At 43.2% G+C, this 15,177-nt stretch overlaps 1 protein-coding gene across 1 annotated transcript; it reads left to right on the top strand.

Moving 5' to 3' along the window:
- Positions 1-254: 254 nt before the first annotated feature.
- Positions 255-4,965, top strand: RRM2 (ribonucleotide reductase M2). Its single transcript, XM_010184299.1, has 8 exons — positions 255-383; positions 552-668; positions 1,184-1,317; positions 2,400-2,494; positions 3,289-3,422; positions 3,870-3,974; positions 4,108-4,221; positions 4,604-4,965. Exons 1-8 carry the CDS (start codon positions 342-344, stop codon positions 4,754-4,756), a joined length of 894 nt encoding a protein of 297 aa, XP_010182601.1. The 5' UTR covers positions 255-341; the 3' UTR covers positions 4,757-4,965.
- The last annotated feature ends 10,212 nt before the right edge of the window (positions 4,966-15,177 follow it).

The raw sequence follows: 15,177 nt of genomic DNA, 5'->3' as shown, positions 1-15,177 counted from the left end.
TGCGCCCGCTCTTCTCTCCTATCCCCCACGGGTCCGATCCCTACTGGTGGTGTCTTCCTCCCCTCCGCCGTGAGCAACCCGTGCCCGCTCTGTCGGGTGCTCCCCCCGCGCCCCTCTCCTTCGCGGGGATCCCCCTTCCCCTCCCCCATTGCCAGCTGCCGCCCCTCAGTTTCCCGCCAAGGTCCGGCGCCGCCTCAGCAGCCCCCGGCGCTGAGGAGAGCCGAGCCTGAGCCGCTCTCCGTCGCTTCAAGGTACCGCGGGGGTCGGAGGAGGAGCCGCTGCTGCGGGACAACCCCCGCCGCTTCGTCATCTTCCCCATCCAGTACCACGACATCTGGCAGATGTACAAGAAGGCTGAGGCCTCCTTCTGGACGGCAGAGGAGGTGAGAGGGCGGGTGGGCCCCGGCAACTCCCCATGGGCACAGCCTTCCTGGCTGCCTGCTCCCTGGCGTGGTGGCTGCGGGTGGCCCTGGGGCTTTGGCACGGGCATCCGACCTGAAGCCCTTCCTCTCTTTGCAATTAATTCCTTGCTTCTTCTGGTGATGTTTTAGGTGGACCTTTCCAAAGACATCTCGCACTGGGAGTCCCTGAAGCCTGAGGAGAAGTACTTCATTTCTCATGTCCTCGCCTTCTTTGCTGCCAGCGATGGCATTGTCAACGAAAACCTGGTGAGCACGTAGGAACAGTCCTGACAGAAACAGCACTTTGTGACCGTAACCAGATAACTACAGGTTTGATGTGCTTTCTGGCTGATCTAGCTTGTTTGCTAGTTCCATAGTGTTACATGCTGTAATGCTGCCTTATGCTGATCAGCAAATTGGGGTTGCTTTTGTAACCCACGTGTTTGCCCACTCCCCACAGGACACTGAGCGTTGCCTTACAGTAACACTTGGCTGGTTCAGAGTCCTTGTTCAGCTTCTTCCATCTCAGTGCTCTTCTCTCTAATGGGAGATACGTAAAACTAAGAAGTTTTACCATTTATTTCTCTTGTGACCAAAGAATAACTCATGACTTGAAGCTGTGAGGAGCTACTGCTCTTCATACTACTGTTAATAATCTACAAGTCAAATTAATCTGAAGAGGATTCTGTGGGTTGAGCAAGAGCTGTTAAAGACAGCATCAATGCCTCTAACCTGCAACTTAGTTAAAAATGCTTTTGCAAACACTCATTTATTTCCTCTAGGTGGAGCGATTCAGTCAAGAAGTACAGATCACAGAAGCCCGTTGTTTCTATGGCTTCCAGATTGCCATGGAAAATATACATTCAGAAATGTACAGTCTTCTTATTGACACCTACATTAAAGATTCTAAAGAGAGGTTTGTATTGCTCAATGATGAAAGGTTTAAAACTTTTTAAGTGTTGATATTTAAGTGATGCATATCAGTCACTCTGACTTTACGGCTAACTTTAGGATTTTAACTAGATTTATATAAAATACCACTGCTGCTTAAGAGCAGCTTTATTTCAGAATATCTTCCTCTGAAGTGTGTGAACAAGAACTCTATTAGGTTGAAGCAAACCACTTAATACTGAAAAAAAGGAATGAAGCTGTTAAAGATTGAACAGTCAAATAAGGGGGTGTACAAAATTACAGTAAGCACTCATATGGAGGACCCCTGCACCTAGTAGAAAGCCATGTGAGAAAGTTTCTCTGAGACTGATGTCACTTACTAAAATGTCAACTCTAAAACCTAGTGCATTTAGTTAATGGCTAGCACTTTTACACAGCATGTGCTGCCCTTACTCACTTGGCTGTTTTGAGAGGGAGGAAAGCATGTAGCATTTTCTAAGAAGTGGCTTTTGTTCTTGATTAAAAATAAACCTAAAGTGTAAAATTTTTGTAACCAGATGAGTCAATTCAAGAATGATATCTGAAAACTAAACACAAGGCTTTGTGCAGCCTGGACTGAGTTATTCTGGTGTTGCCTTGTCAGACCAACACCCATTGAGCAAAATATCATGTGGCATTACAATGCTATTTGCAGTATAGATAAATTTAATTGCTACTACTCTGTAGAAAGTTGACTATGTAATTTCTGCTCTGAGATACTTAAATCTAGTACATGTTTGAGGAAGAACTGCTTATGTGAGAGCTCTGGTTCCTTGCCAGTGAAAAGTAAAGACTGGTTTATCTTTGGTTTTGAAAGTCTTGTTCAAGTTCAATACTCGGTCAAATAGTGGTCTCCTTGATATTGTCATGGGAATTCATTTGAACTGGTGATGTGATAAGAAAGGTACAAACAGAGCTAGATTGGTGCAAAATAAGATGGGGGAGGAGACTTAATTGTCAGGGTGAAGGTGCAGAGTGCTTGTAAGGGTACAAGACCTTCTATGGCAGTGAATGCTTATTGTACGAGTTGTGCTGATATCTGATCCTAATGAGTTTTATCCTTCTCAGGGAATTTCTCTTTAATGCTATTGAGACATTACCATGTGTTAAAAAGAAGGCTGACTGGGCTCTGCGCTGGATTGGGGACAAGAAGGCAACGTATGGTAAGTATACTACATCTATTTGGAAGCAAAGGGAAATTCCCTCAAAAGAAGAGGAACCACCATTTCTCCTACTTTGCAGTTCACAGGCATTGTTGTCACAGACGGAGTGTGTGCTCTCTGGGATAAGATACTGATACAGTTCTGAAGATTAAGGAAACAATTTTCATCTTGCAGATGAGCTACTGACATGAATCTTTGTGAAACTGCTGACATTTTGAATAGTGATAGCTCATGTGGCAACCTTCATATGTCTGGCTGTGTGATCAAATTGAAAGTGCTGTCATGTGCCCAGAGCTGTACTGGTCATCTGTCTCCAGACTCGTACAGGTGGAGGCTGTAGCTCCTCTGCCTTATCAGTTCCAGATGTCTCACTTCCAAGGTGGGATGAGATGGTACAGATCATTATTTCACTGGTATTAAAGCATTCTGCAGGACCCAAGTTCGTCACTTAATCAAAGATGAGCAGACACTGACTTACATAATCTGCTAAAATGACTGCTCTTTTTGATGTGCAGTCTTTGCAAAAGGATGGTATTGATGGTTAACCTGGGGGAAGAAGCCTTGGTTTCAGCTCCTTAGTAGCTACTCTAATTAGTTTTTACTTCTTCCTCTTGTGTTTAAAAGTTTTACTTAATGACCAGAAGGCTTTACTGTAATAGTTTAAGAACAGGCTATAGCATGCTTGAGCATTAACTTTATTCTTCTTGGAGGATGCAGTTCACTGGTCTATTTGCAACTTTTGGGTATTAATCCTGTTAAATTTTGTGATATTACTATCAACCTTTTCTTAACAGGAGAACGTGTAGTAGCTTTTGCAGCAGTGGAAGGGATCTTCTTCTCTGGCTCTTTTGCATCAATTTTTTGGCTGAAGAAAAGAGGATTAATGCCTGGACTCACTTTTTCTAACGAACTCATCAGTAGAGATGAGGTATGATTCAAATTCTAACAGTTAAGATGGTAATGTGCCACAGTAGCTCGAAAGTAATGATACTCAGTTGGAGCCTATATTTTAGAACAGGAGTATGTTTAGAAACAGGCAGCCTATAAAACTCACTGAAGTGTGTGAACGTGTGTCATCGTGGATCTTACAGCAGAGAATGAATGAACTTAGCATTTCATTTCTACTAAAGTAGTTTAAGGGTTCTCACCGGCTCTTACACTGGGTATACGTGGCCATTTGGAGCAAGTGCAGCTGGCTCCAGCTCAACTCCCTTATGCCTCCTTCTGGTTAGGCAGGAAGCTGTCTGCAGGTAACATTAAATGTGACAAGTGCAATGATGGTCCCTAGATACTGGGCTATTTGTTCTGTGCTACTGATTTGAGTGGCTCTTTTATTTCAGAAGTTCTGATTTATTTTTCTGAAACTTCTTCCCAGGGCTTGCACTGTGATTTTGCCTGCCTCATGTTCAAGCACTTGATACACAAACCATCAGAGGAGAGAGTAAAGGAAATCATCATGAATGCTGTTCTCATAGAGCAGGTAATTGTCTGCTCCTTGTTTAGGAACTTGATAGCAGTTAAGCGGAAAGCTGGGGAGCTGTTTGGTATAAAATTAAACTAGATGGGACAGTGAATACCAGCTTCTGTACATAATGTGCTGCTCTTATCCACAGGAATTCTTGACAGAGGCGCTGCCTGTAAAGCTGATTGGCATGAACTGCACTTTAATGAAACAGTACATAGAGTTTGTAGCAGACCGGCTTATGTTGGAACTGGGATTTAACAAGGTAGGGCTCTAATAAACTGGCTCTTCTGTGGGGAAAAGGTAATATTTAATTTCCTCCAGAAACAAATCCTGAAATGGCTGCAGCAATATTGGTATAACTTATAAAACCATTTAGCAATTGTGCTGCTAGATCCTGTTTGGAGACCCACAGAGTGGAAAACAAAAAGGTGTGATGGAAAAACAGCTCTGTTAGGGTTGCTGTGTTCCTGTCTACTGCAGCTAAAAGACGGGGACAAAAGCAACAGAGCTTGGTGCAGAGGTTTTTGTGCACTATGTGGTAAGCCCGCCAATGTCATTAGATGCCTTCCAGCTGACCTGTGATGCTCTTGTGTATTCCAGATGTGAGCACCTGTAGTGACCATAGAATTGCCTTTGTGTTTCAGATATACAAAGTGGAGAATCCTTTTGACTTCATGGAAAACATCTCTCTGGAAGGCAAGACCAATTTCTTTGAGAAGCGAGTAGGTGAATACCAGAGGATGGGTGTCATGTCGAAACCCACGGACAACTCTTTCACTCTGGATGCAGACTTTTAAACGAACTGAGAGAATGAGTTAATGTGTATGCTCCCCTACTTACAGGGAAACCCTTAATATACTGAGTCACTGTGACTTGATTCCTGTATTCAAGTCCCACTCTTGAAAAGTGTGGTGATATTGGTACTTTTCAAGAGGCTAGTGCAGCTTCAGCAGTAAAATCCCTGTGTATTAGGCTTTGCCAATGGTGTGAATCGATAGGATGTTTAGACGTGTCTCTTACAACATGTGCTACTCCATTTTGTGAAAGATACAGGCACCCTCCTGCAAGATGGGAGGTCATGGACAGTGACCACTTGCTTCTGTTCTCCCCTTAAACAAAGGAGCAGGTGAGAAATTCTAGCCTTAAATCCACTGAATACTCTGCAGAAGACTGGAGGCAATGACCATACTGCTTTCTTAGCAGGTTTTAAGTTTACCTTTTTTACTATTATTTTAATAGTTTGTACATAAACGTGGCACTTTAATGTTTAAAATAAAGACCTGTTGTAATATTTGACAGTGGTAAAATGCTGAAGACCTTTGCAACCTAACCTTTCATGAATTGTGCTTTCTGGATATGTAACTTAAAAACAGCGCTGCAAATCAAACTATTGATTTTTGAAATCTACAGAAGAACAGGAAGAAACTTTGTATGGATGGTAACGAGCTTAAGCTGCAGATTCTGGGTGCTGAAAAATAACATGCAGCTGGCTTCTGGACTTAAATACTGTATCTTTAATATCTGGAAACAGTATTTCATACCACAGTAATAAAGAGCTGGTTGGATTCAGTGTTGTACTGGCTTCAGTGCCCCAATGGGCCAAGCTATGTGTTTGTGTCCTGAACTTCAGACTTTCAAGGAAATGCAAGTTTTGCAGGAAATCGGTGCTCAGTTGTGCAGCTGGTAGATGTTGAGTGAAATTGTTATGCCTAGCTCTGACTTCCAGATTGACTGCACCAAGCAGATGGTGTTCCAGGGTAAATTCAGCTAATCCAGGCTGCAGCAGTTCTGAGCTGCATCATACAGTTAAAATTTTGAGTTTAATATGTAACAGTAGTGAAAGCAGAGTATGTGCTGTGATGTTACTCCACACTAAACCTGGAACAACAGGAATGAGTATACTTCATGTAACTGGTAGGAGTGTATGGTCTGAAGGCGTTCCCTGTGGTCTCCTGAGTTCCTGCAGATGATCTGCAGTGAGATTAAACCATAGGATGGACTGAAATTGGCTACTGCCTTAATGCACAGAAAGGAGTTTAGTCCATGATCTAATCTTAACATCTAACCAACAGGGACTGTCCTGCAAGTCTGCTTTTCTTCAAGTGTGGTTGATGTGGAAAATAAACTACACAGAACTTAAAGCATTTCCTTAAAAGGAAAGAATGCTGGATTTCTGTGAAAGTGCTCCCTCTCTTGAGATACAATATATATGGTGGTGCTTTTGAGAGATGCTGCCTTAGTATAAAATTAAGACTTGCTGCTCTGCTTCTTTGCCCTTGGTTGCACTGAAGGTGATGCCGTGTGACTGTTCTTCCCCTGGGTCTGCAGAGCGCTAGCAGGATGTGTGGATTTCCAAGGCTTTCCTAGGGAGAAAACCATAAATATTTAAAAAAATCTCAAGCCCTGAAGTCTGGAATTCAAAGCACAAGACTGGTAACAGATGGCGCTCTGATGCCCCTGCAGCATGGATGTTGGTGACAGGTCAGTGACTGCAGTGGTCTGGGAACATTGGGAACTAGAGCAGGGACTGCTGAAGCTGCATGGCCAGACACATCATTTTGAGGCAATGACACGTAAATGAATACTAAAGTTAAGCAGGTTTCTGACTAAATACCAGCATTTTGTTCTCAGCGAATTGAGCTTTGTGCTTTTTCTTGGCTTTTAGCAAAGCTTTGATGAAGCTAGGTCTGGTACAAAGCATCAGAACTCATAGTATAGGATTATGTTTAGAGCATAAATAGGACAGTAACAATGTACTGAGATCAGTCTGGAACCAAGTATGATTTAACAGCATTTATATTAAGATCTGTTAATTTATATACTTTAGAAATGTAGAAAAAGGGTAATACTTCTCTCATATATGAGTAGGGTCTGGCTATATCGTAGCTGTCTCTTCTCCCTTGATTCTTAGTATGTGCCAAGCATTGATACATGGAAATAATTAAGGTGGAAAGGTTTAGTTTGTTAGCCGTGATTCTGGGACATATGATCTGGAGCTGTATTTTCCACAGAATATAGAAGGGCTGCTTGGAATGGGTGTGTGACAGCCAAGTAATCATTTGTAGTGGCAGGTAGGAAGAACAACTCTTTTAACCAAGTATTGCTCTTGCAGGGTGGTACTGCAGACATTGATGCATTTGAGGTAGGTTAAGTAGGAATTACAAGTGATTTAATAACAGAATGAGACTTTCTGTGGCTGATATTAATCTTATGCCACTGATGTCTAAATGCCTCCTTAGTTTTGGTTTATGTACTTGCTACAATGCAAATCAGTTTTTAATGTATATTCTGGAGGATAGCGATGCATCTGGTCCCATCTATTTTAATTTTCAGCTCTCACAATGATTTAAATGTCTTGCTGTTGCTTAGTTTGCATAGATTGTGTCTGACTGTCAATAAAACACTTGTTTACTGAAACAGGGTCTTTTTCTCATTTGACTGAGATGCCAGTTGCTTTCATACTTGATCTTCTTAAGCATCAAGGAGATAACAATCTTTTATTGCTTACAAAAAAAATAAACGAATACTCCAAAAACTAAGTTTCAGTAAGAATGTAACTGACCCTTTGAAACGTGTTTTGGCATGGTGTTTGCAGAACCAGGAGAGATTTGAAGCGAAGTGATGGAAGTCCTGATTTTTGTATCCTTGTATGAATCAGAACAGCTGTTTAGTGGGGCTTCTGGCACAGTAATGCAGCAAGTGAAAAGTGATTTGGCTAGGAGAGGGGAAAAAATAGGGAGAAGTAAAACCAGATATATTTGGTGGTGCAGTACTCTGCTATCTATTGCTAATTTATGCAAAACTGGTCTCTAGCTATCCCCTGTAGTTTTTATTGCTATTAAAAGCCATTGATCCAGCAGATAAAATGGAAGAACAGTAACCTCAAGCATAGCTTCTTTTCTTATGTTTATTTCCTACTGTAATTTGTTTAAAAAAAAAAATAAATTGCATGGGTTCAGGTAAGAAATCTTCCATAACTCTTTAGTTGACACATTTTCACTTCAGGTTACAGGTCAAATGTTGAAAACCTTAGGGGATGTGGAGGAGTCAGAACAGCAACCTAATGTCAGTGTTGTCCTCAGGAAGCAACTGCAACACTAGAATGTAATGACAAAAACAAAATCCCCTGATTTTTCAGATTTCCTGGAGTGATTGCAGCAATTTGTGCCCAGAAGAGGTCAGGGAACAGTTGCAGCTGCCCATGCCTGCAGAACTGGAGGCATTAACAGCCCGCTGTGGACCCCGAAGGGCACTGGTGGGTAATCGGAAACTTTGCTTGGCAGAAAGCAGCTAATGTGGAGTGGAGTTGTGCTCTTTCAAAGCCTACTTTTCACAGCTGGCCATGGCTCGTTGTATTTTAAGTTGTTGATTACCTCTTGGTGCTTGGGTCTCTTTTTGTGCCTAATGAATTATGAGGAGTGCTTTCATCAGGAAGGATCTGAGAGTTATGGAGAACCAAGTCTTGTGTCCTGTTCGCTGATGGACAGGTAGTTTTTTGTTAGGGATTCATCCCTTGAGAGCGTTGCTGAGATCCTATGAGCCTCAGAGCACAGACAGTCATTTGGTTTCTGTGGTAAAACAGTCTTTACATTAAGAATAGCTGAAAGATTAAGCTAACCTGGAAAAAACAAAGTGTCAGCCCTTGTGTCAGATAGTGCTTTCAGTTTTAAAGTTATGTGCAACTGATCTTTGAAGTAGTAGTATTCCTGCTTCCTGGTCCTGCAGAGAAATGAGGGAAAGCTCTTTATCCCTTTAGGGTGTTTTGTGGGCTTTGGTGATGAGACCTTACAGATATTGCTGATCAGCCAAAAAATGGTGGTGTTTGAGAATCTGCCCTTCGCTGTAGCTGTGGGACTCCAGGTGGGATGGAGAAGGAGCACCAGTTTTCAGTCCTACATCTGGGTGTTGCTGGAGCTCTGCTGAGTATCAGCTGAGAAACTTGCAGCCATCATGATCCAGAGGTATGGCCAAGCAAACGGCAAATCCCAGGACACTGCCTGGCCACCAGAGCTGTGGCTTTGGCTCTGATTTCAGGTTTCTCCCACACTGCATTGGGCTTTTGAATCTGTTGGAGAAAAGAGTTTTGAAGGTGAGTGTTTTGTGCTCTGGAAGAATGGGTTGTGTTAAAGCCCTCCCTGCTGGGGATGCTTATCCTCTTCCTACAAGTGGAAATTCTTCAACCTTGACACAGCTCAGGAATTGAAAATGAATACCATTTCTTCCCTTTGCTGCTAGTAAATTTTTTGAAACCTCAAATATATAGAGAAAAATACCTTAGTGGAATAACTTTGTAATTTTTTCCAATAATCAAATCGCTCTTCTGCTTTTTCCCTGGTTGTAATACAGTGTGTGGTTTGTGCCACAGGCAACGTTGCTTTGTTCATCAGATGAAGATTACAGTGAATTACTAGGAGATGCTTAACCTATATAGCACTTGGGAGTGCTTGCCTGATGCTGAACACTTTGGCCTAAGGGTGAAGGTGTGTTGGATACACACTGGTGCTTCTGAGAAGCAGACAGGAAAAAAGGATCCTAGCCAGTTTCTGCTATCAAGCACCAGTAATTTATTTGTACTTTCCAGGTATTGTAGGATTTAGCTTAAAGTAGGGGGGAGTTTGGAGTTCTCTGATGTCCAAATCTTGATGTCCTGGGTATGTTCCTGGAGAAATCTGGAGGGATGTTCCCTGGCTCCACAGGAGCTCCTTGGGCCAGAGCACCAGAGGAGGGCAGTGGAGTGACTCTTCCATTGATTTCAGAGTCTCACTTGATGCTTATCTGCATCTTTGACCCCTTACACAACACTTTATTTCATATTTTGCTGGCCTTCTCTGTCAGCTTTAGCCACACTGCTAGGTGTTTTTCCTATCCTTCCAGTTAGGGAGCTACCTGCCTTGCTTCCCCTTTTAGTCAGCTGCCAGAATCCAGTCCCTAGATGCTCTCCAAGGTGTCACTGTAAAAGGTCTAGCTCAGAGGCAGCTGCAAGCTCATGTAGATCAGGCAACAGCAAACATCAAGCCCTGCTTTGCTTGTGTTGCCTCACGTCCCTCTGCAGCCTTGAGTGCTGCTCTGCTGCCAGGGCTGCAGTGAGTCTGCCTTGTGACCGCTGCTGGCCAAAGCTTTCCTGCTCCCCTTTGGAAGATGCTGCCTCATTAAATGGAAATATTTTGTCAGAATTTATCTCTGAAATACTCAACAGGCAAAATCCTGATGTGATACAAAATTAAGATGAAACACTTGGCTGCAGCTGCATTTCTTATGGTGACTTTATCATTTCCTTTGTGCTGCTTAGTGTCACAATTCTGTTTTGATGCAATGCAGGGGACTTCAGTGTGTGTGTGTGTCAGTGCTTCAGAATGGATCTCCATCCTTCCAGCCCTGGATCTCTGCTTTGGGAGATATTAAAACGTGTTTTCCCAATTCACAAATACATAGCAGTCTCGAGTTGCCACCTGCTTTAGTTCTCTCTCAGTTCTGTAAATAGCTGGGAATATGCTGACAGCTGAATTTCCATACACCTCTGTCTCCTCTTGATGTTTAATTGAATGATTTCTCTTCTATGAATTTATTTTCAGGGTGATGCTAACATGACCCCCTCCTCCAAAGAAATACCAGAACACCAAAATCCTACATTTCTCTGCTTTACAAGAAAACATTCAGCAGACAGGAGTCACCTGTCATTAGGTGAACTTGAGAGGCAAGGCTTTGAGGCAAGGAGTGTATTAAAAATGAACATTTACCAATAGAAATGTTAGCTGGGCCAAATGTTCAGTATCTGCTCAGGCTGTAAATTTCTGCTATGCCACTTAAATGCAATCTCAGCTATAAGGAAGATAAAATGTAATCCACTCTTAAAAAGAATTTAAATATTATTTATATATTGGATTCTGTAATAACTTTAAGCAGAATACACTGCAGGCTTATTGAAGGCTTAGCAATAACCGTGTTTCAATTATGGCTTCTGAAAATTGTATTTTATTCTAGTGATATATAATTATTACAGTTGCTCTTGATAATACTGTAAATATGTACAGTTACACAGACTTTGGAAAAGTTACTCTGATTTGGGTTTATTGCCATGTGTGAATGAAGACTGGCAAACATTGGGCAACATAACAAGATAATTTCTTTTAATATACGCTTGAATAAAATGGTTATCCCTTGTCAAACTGAAAAGCTATTTACTATGCTAAGTAGGCTAATTTTATGGTGAGTCTTTAATCTTGCCACCTCTCCATTATTTATCTGTGATACTGCACTTCCCACTACTAAATCCCTAGGATTATATATGAAATAGTAGAATGGCTGGGTTGCATTTAAATTAATTAAAGCAAAAATGTTTCAAACAAAATGTTAAATATTGCTGTGTAGATATTTAAGAAGCAGATTTGATTTCACCACTTATATCCCCAAATAACACATGCAAAACCAGATTGAAATACATTTAAATATGCATATGCACTCGAGCCTAGCTCTTCAGGTTTCCCAGTGGGGGTGAATTTTGTATGGCTTAAGGAAAGTTGTTCATGAAGGAGTAATTTTACCTGAAGAAGCCATTTAGGAATGGACTTTCCAAAATGATCCTCACCTGACTGGACCTGGTGGTTCGTGCTGTGGTGAGCAGGCAGGGGCTGGGTGCAAGGGCAGTGCTGTGCCCCTTGGGGTGACACATCTGGTTCTGGAGGAGATCTCCAGGCAGATGGGTGCTCTATCCCCTCTTCTTGCCCCTATGCACATGGTTTTTCTGCAAACTCAAACGGTATTTCTCTTCGGGCCCTGCCACAGCAGTAAATCTAAAAGCTTGTTTTGGAGTAATTTGTGTTACTGCAAGCACTACATCTGGCTGTCACCAGGGGGGCTCCTTGGTAAAGAAAGCACTGGCTGCTCCAGCAGTGCAAGGGACAGAGCCAAGCACCGGCTGCTCGTGCAGATCCAGCTGCCCCTCACATCTGGGGGAAGACGAGCTGCTGGGGCTTGTCCTCCCTATGAGAATATAGGAACGGTCCCTATTCATTTGCTTATTGAGTGCAAGGCAAATGATTACACAGGCAAATCCTGCTCTTCACAAGATTTCACAGCAGACTTTATATTTTAATGTGATACAGGCTACTGTTTCTTTGATGGGGAGCTGCCCGCTCTTGTGTCATGAGTGCTTCCCTTTTAACCTCACAGACGTGGGACTACATGGGAGTGCATCATATGTCTGCTAATCTTGGCTTGTCCCCTTGGGAAATCAGGGTCGTGTGTCTCCTTTCATACTTCAGCAGATAAAAACAATAAAAGCAGAAAGATGGATTTAATGGGGTGCATGGGAGGGTGTGATGAGAAGAGAGGTGCTCTTCATTTTGTTCTGTTAATCCTCTAGTTGGGGCTGATTCTCAGCTTAGGGTAGTATCAGTCCAGGAATAGTTTATATCAGGTGCAATCACACAGTGAACTAAGGGTGAGGTGTTAAAGGTGGATTTAGTAGGTCTGAACATTGGTGCATGTCTTCCCCCTGCTGCTGAACAAAGCATGAGGTGGTATTGAACCCAGATGGAAGGTGGTTTCCAGGGGCTTCACCCAAAGGGTGCATTTGACTTTCTGACAAAAACACGTATTCTTGTGCTGGAAGCTAATTTAAAACAGACTGTGTTATAAACTCAAATGTCATGACTTCTGAATAACTGCAGAGGGGTTCCAATGGTGTGGTTACCAAACCCACTTTGAGTACCAAGCCTATATTCACATGGGCTGATGCCAGATATGTGGCTGGTAGCAAGGGATGGAGCTGGCTGCAGTGTAGTGCCCAGCCTCAGCTCCTGCTGCAGCTCCACCACACCTGGGCACAGCAGCATCTGCCTCTGGATGTGGTTTGTACCCACATCCACCCAGGAAAAGCTCCCCAGCAGCCAGTCAGGGTGGTTCAGAGCAGCCACGAGTGCCTGGGGGGCAAAAACTCAGAGTTTCCTCTGGCTTAGGTGGGCTCTTAAACCATTTTATTTGGGAACAGTTGTGCCCTGCTCGCCCTGTGTTAAAAACACAAAAGGTTTATCTTGTGCCCTACACATGCAAACGGGCAAAATTCAAATAAAAGTGCCATGGTAACAGGCTGAAGCACTGCAGTCTGCACTGCTGCAGGTGCTGCGCCTACAGCCAGCCTGGGTAACTGCTGTGATTTGTTGACAAAGCATGGGGTTGTGAGCATTGCTCTAAATATTTGCCAGAAAGTTTGCTCAAGAATGGTGAATATCATGACATATGATAGCTAAAAATAAGAGTTCTCACTGGTAATTTTTCTGTCTTTGGTTTCATAGTGCAAGAGGTGATTTTTTCAGAAGAGCTGCACATCTGTGTTTCCCCACTCCCCCTCCCCACCCCCCCCAAGTTCAATCACAGCATCTTTGAAAATCAGGCCTTTTGTGCCTTCCAAAATCAAGTTCTTAAATAAAGTGGAAGACAGAGTGATGGAGGGAAAAAAAAGACCTTGAAGTCCCACTACAAGGATATTATTATGGAAGCTGTTATGCCCCATGCTTCATCTTAGAGTTCACCAAAGGGAGATTGGAAAGGATGTCTCACCTTTGTGTAGGACCTGGGAACCAGGTTAATGGACTTTTCAAGCTATTTATACCAAAGAGAGACAAGAAACTTGACAAGAGGAACAAGTGGGCTACTGTGAACCACAAATGACTTGATCCTGCCCATGCTGGATCACGCACAGCTGTGTGCTGCAGAAGCCCACTTGGTCCTGAGGCTTTGCAAATCCTGTTCTAGACCTCCTGAGAGGTGAGTTAGGTGAGTTAAAAACATTATTTTTTTTTTAATTATTTTTCTATTTTTAAAAAAGTCCTTTTTGCTTTGGGACCCCTGAGAGCCTTGTGGTAAGGAGAGTGCTTCTTGCTCTGCAGCAGAAGCCCTGCTGAGATGGAGGAGAGGCTCAGCATCATTTTGCTGTGGGCTGGCATGGGCCAATCTGTCCTCCTGTCCCTTCATTTACTGTGAGTAGCTTTTCCTCCCTGGCCTGGGGACAAGGGCCCTGTTCTCACAGGGAAGAGCTTTGAGCTGGAAGGGGATGTAGCACCCTTAAATTTTTCTATTGGGTGTGAAAACTTCAGCTCCTCAGAGCCAGGAGCCAAGTGACTAGTGGATTTCAGGTAGCTAAGGTTTGAGGGTATCTGGGTGGATGGGCGTGGGGTGCAGGTTTGGGAAGTGCAGGAGTGTGCACCGGCAGCTGGTTCCCTGTGCTGGGCGGAGTGACTTCGTCTTCAGGTCCATGTCTGGTCTGGCCAGGCAAGTTACAGGGGCTGCTCTGTTCATGCAGGTCACTTGTGTGTGGCCGATGATCATCTTCCCTGTCTGCAGGAGGCTCTTCCCAAGTAGCTGAAGGAACAGGGACAGTGGTGGGATGCATCCTTACCTGGAACATGGGATTCACTGTGCAAGAAGGTAAAATGGTGTGTTCTGTGGGGTGTTCTGCAACCTCCGCACTGGCCATGGGTGCTCCTTTGCTCCCGAGGCCTCTAGATCTATGCTGCCAGGAAAACTCCAGCCTATGTGTCCAACAAGCAAGACTTTCTGAACTTCTGACCTCGTAAGAGTGGCCTGGAGGGTATGGATTTCTGATTCACACTTGACTAGTGATAATCCTTCCACCCATGTAGGATAACCTTGCTGGAAGCCTGTATGATTCAGGGAGTGAAGATTGTAATAAAGGCCACCATCTCTAAGAATACAGTATTTCTCTCTGCATGTTGGTATTGTCCTGATTTGAGCTAAATAGAACTAATTTTCTATTTAGTGGTTTTTACTTTTCAGCTCAGTCTCTTCTAAGTGGCTGAACTTGCTGAAACTAGCCTTCTTCCATCTTGGAGCCCTTCCAACTCGGACCCTTCCATCCGTCTGGATCCTGCAGTGGCCGAGGTCTGAGCAGAACCCTGCTAGTTCTTCTGCCTCCAATCCTGATTCGTGTGTTCCTGCATCCTGCTCCCTCCTGCTGCTGAGTTTGGTCTGGGACTTTTCCAGTGCCCGGCTCCACAGAGCCTCTGGTGACGTATTCGTCATTGGGGAGAGGGTAGGGGGAGGATTTTAGATTGGTTTTATATATTTATAAAATATATTTATATTGGTTTTATATATTTGCACATATCTGTATATATTTTATTATTTTTCCTATTTACAATATTGTCCTGTAGTACTAGTGTTACTGTTTTATTACAGAATCACAGAATCACAGAATGTT

Source organism: Mesitornis unicolor, unplaced genomic scaffold (assembly GCF_000695765.1).
Source record: "Mesitornis unicolor isolate BGI_N332 unplaced genomic scaffold, ASM69576v1 scaffold26965, whole genome shotgun sequence".
NCBI classification, from domain to species: Eukaryota; Metazoa; Chordata; class Aves; order Mesitornithiformes; family Mesitornithidae; genus Mesitornis; species Mesitornis unicolor.
The sequence above is the reverse complement of the archived record's forward strand: the minus strand, read 5'-3'. Positions and strand labels throughout refer to the sequence as shown.

Excerpts from the sequence above, each read along its gene's own strand:
- RRM2 (XM_010184299.1), top strand. The coding sequence starts at position 342 with ATGTACAAGAAGGCTGAGGCCTCCTTCTGGACGGCAGAGGAG. Across the intron at positions 2,495-3,288 it reads GGACAAGAAGGCAACGTATG|GAGAACGTGTAGTAGCTTTT; the intron begins GTAAGTATACTA and ends TTTTCTTAACAG. Across the intron at positions 3,975-4,107 it reads ATGCTGTTCTCATAGAGCAG|GAATTCTTGACAGAGGCGCT; the intron begins GTAATTGTCTGC and ends TCTTATCCACAG.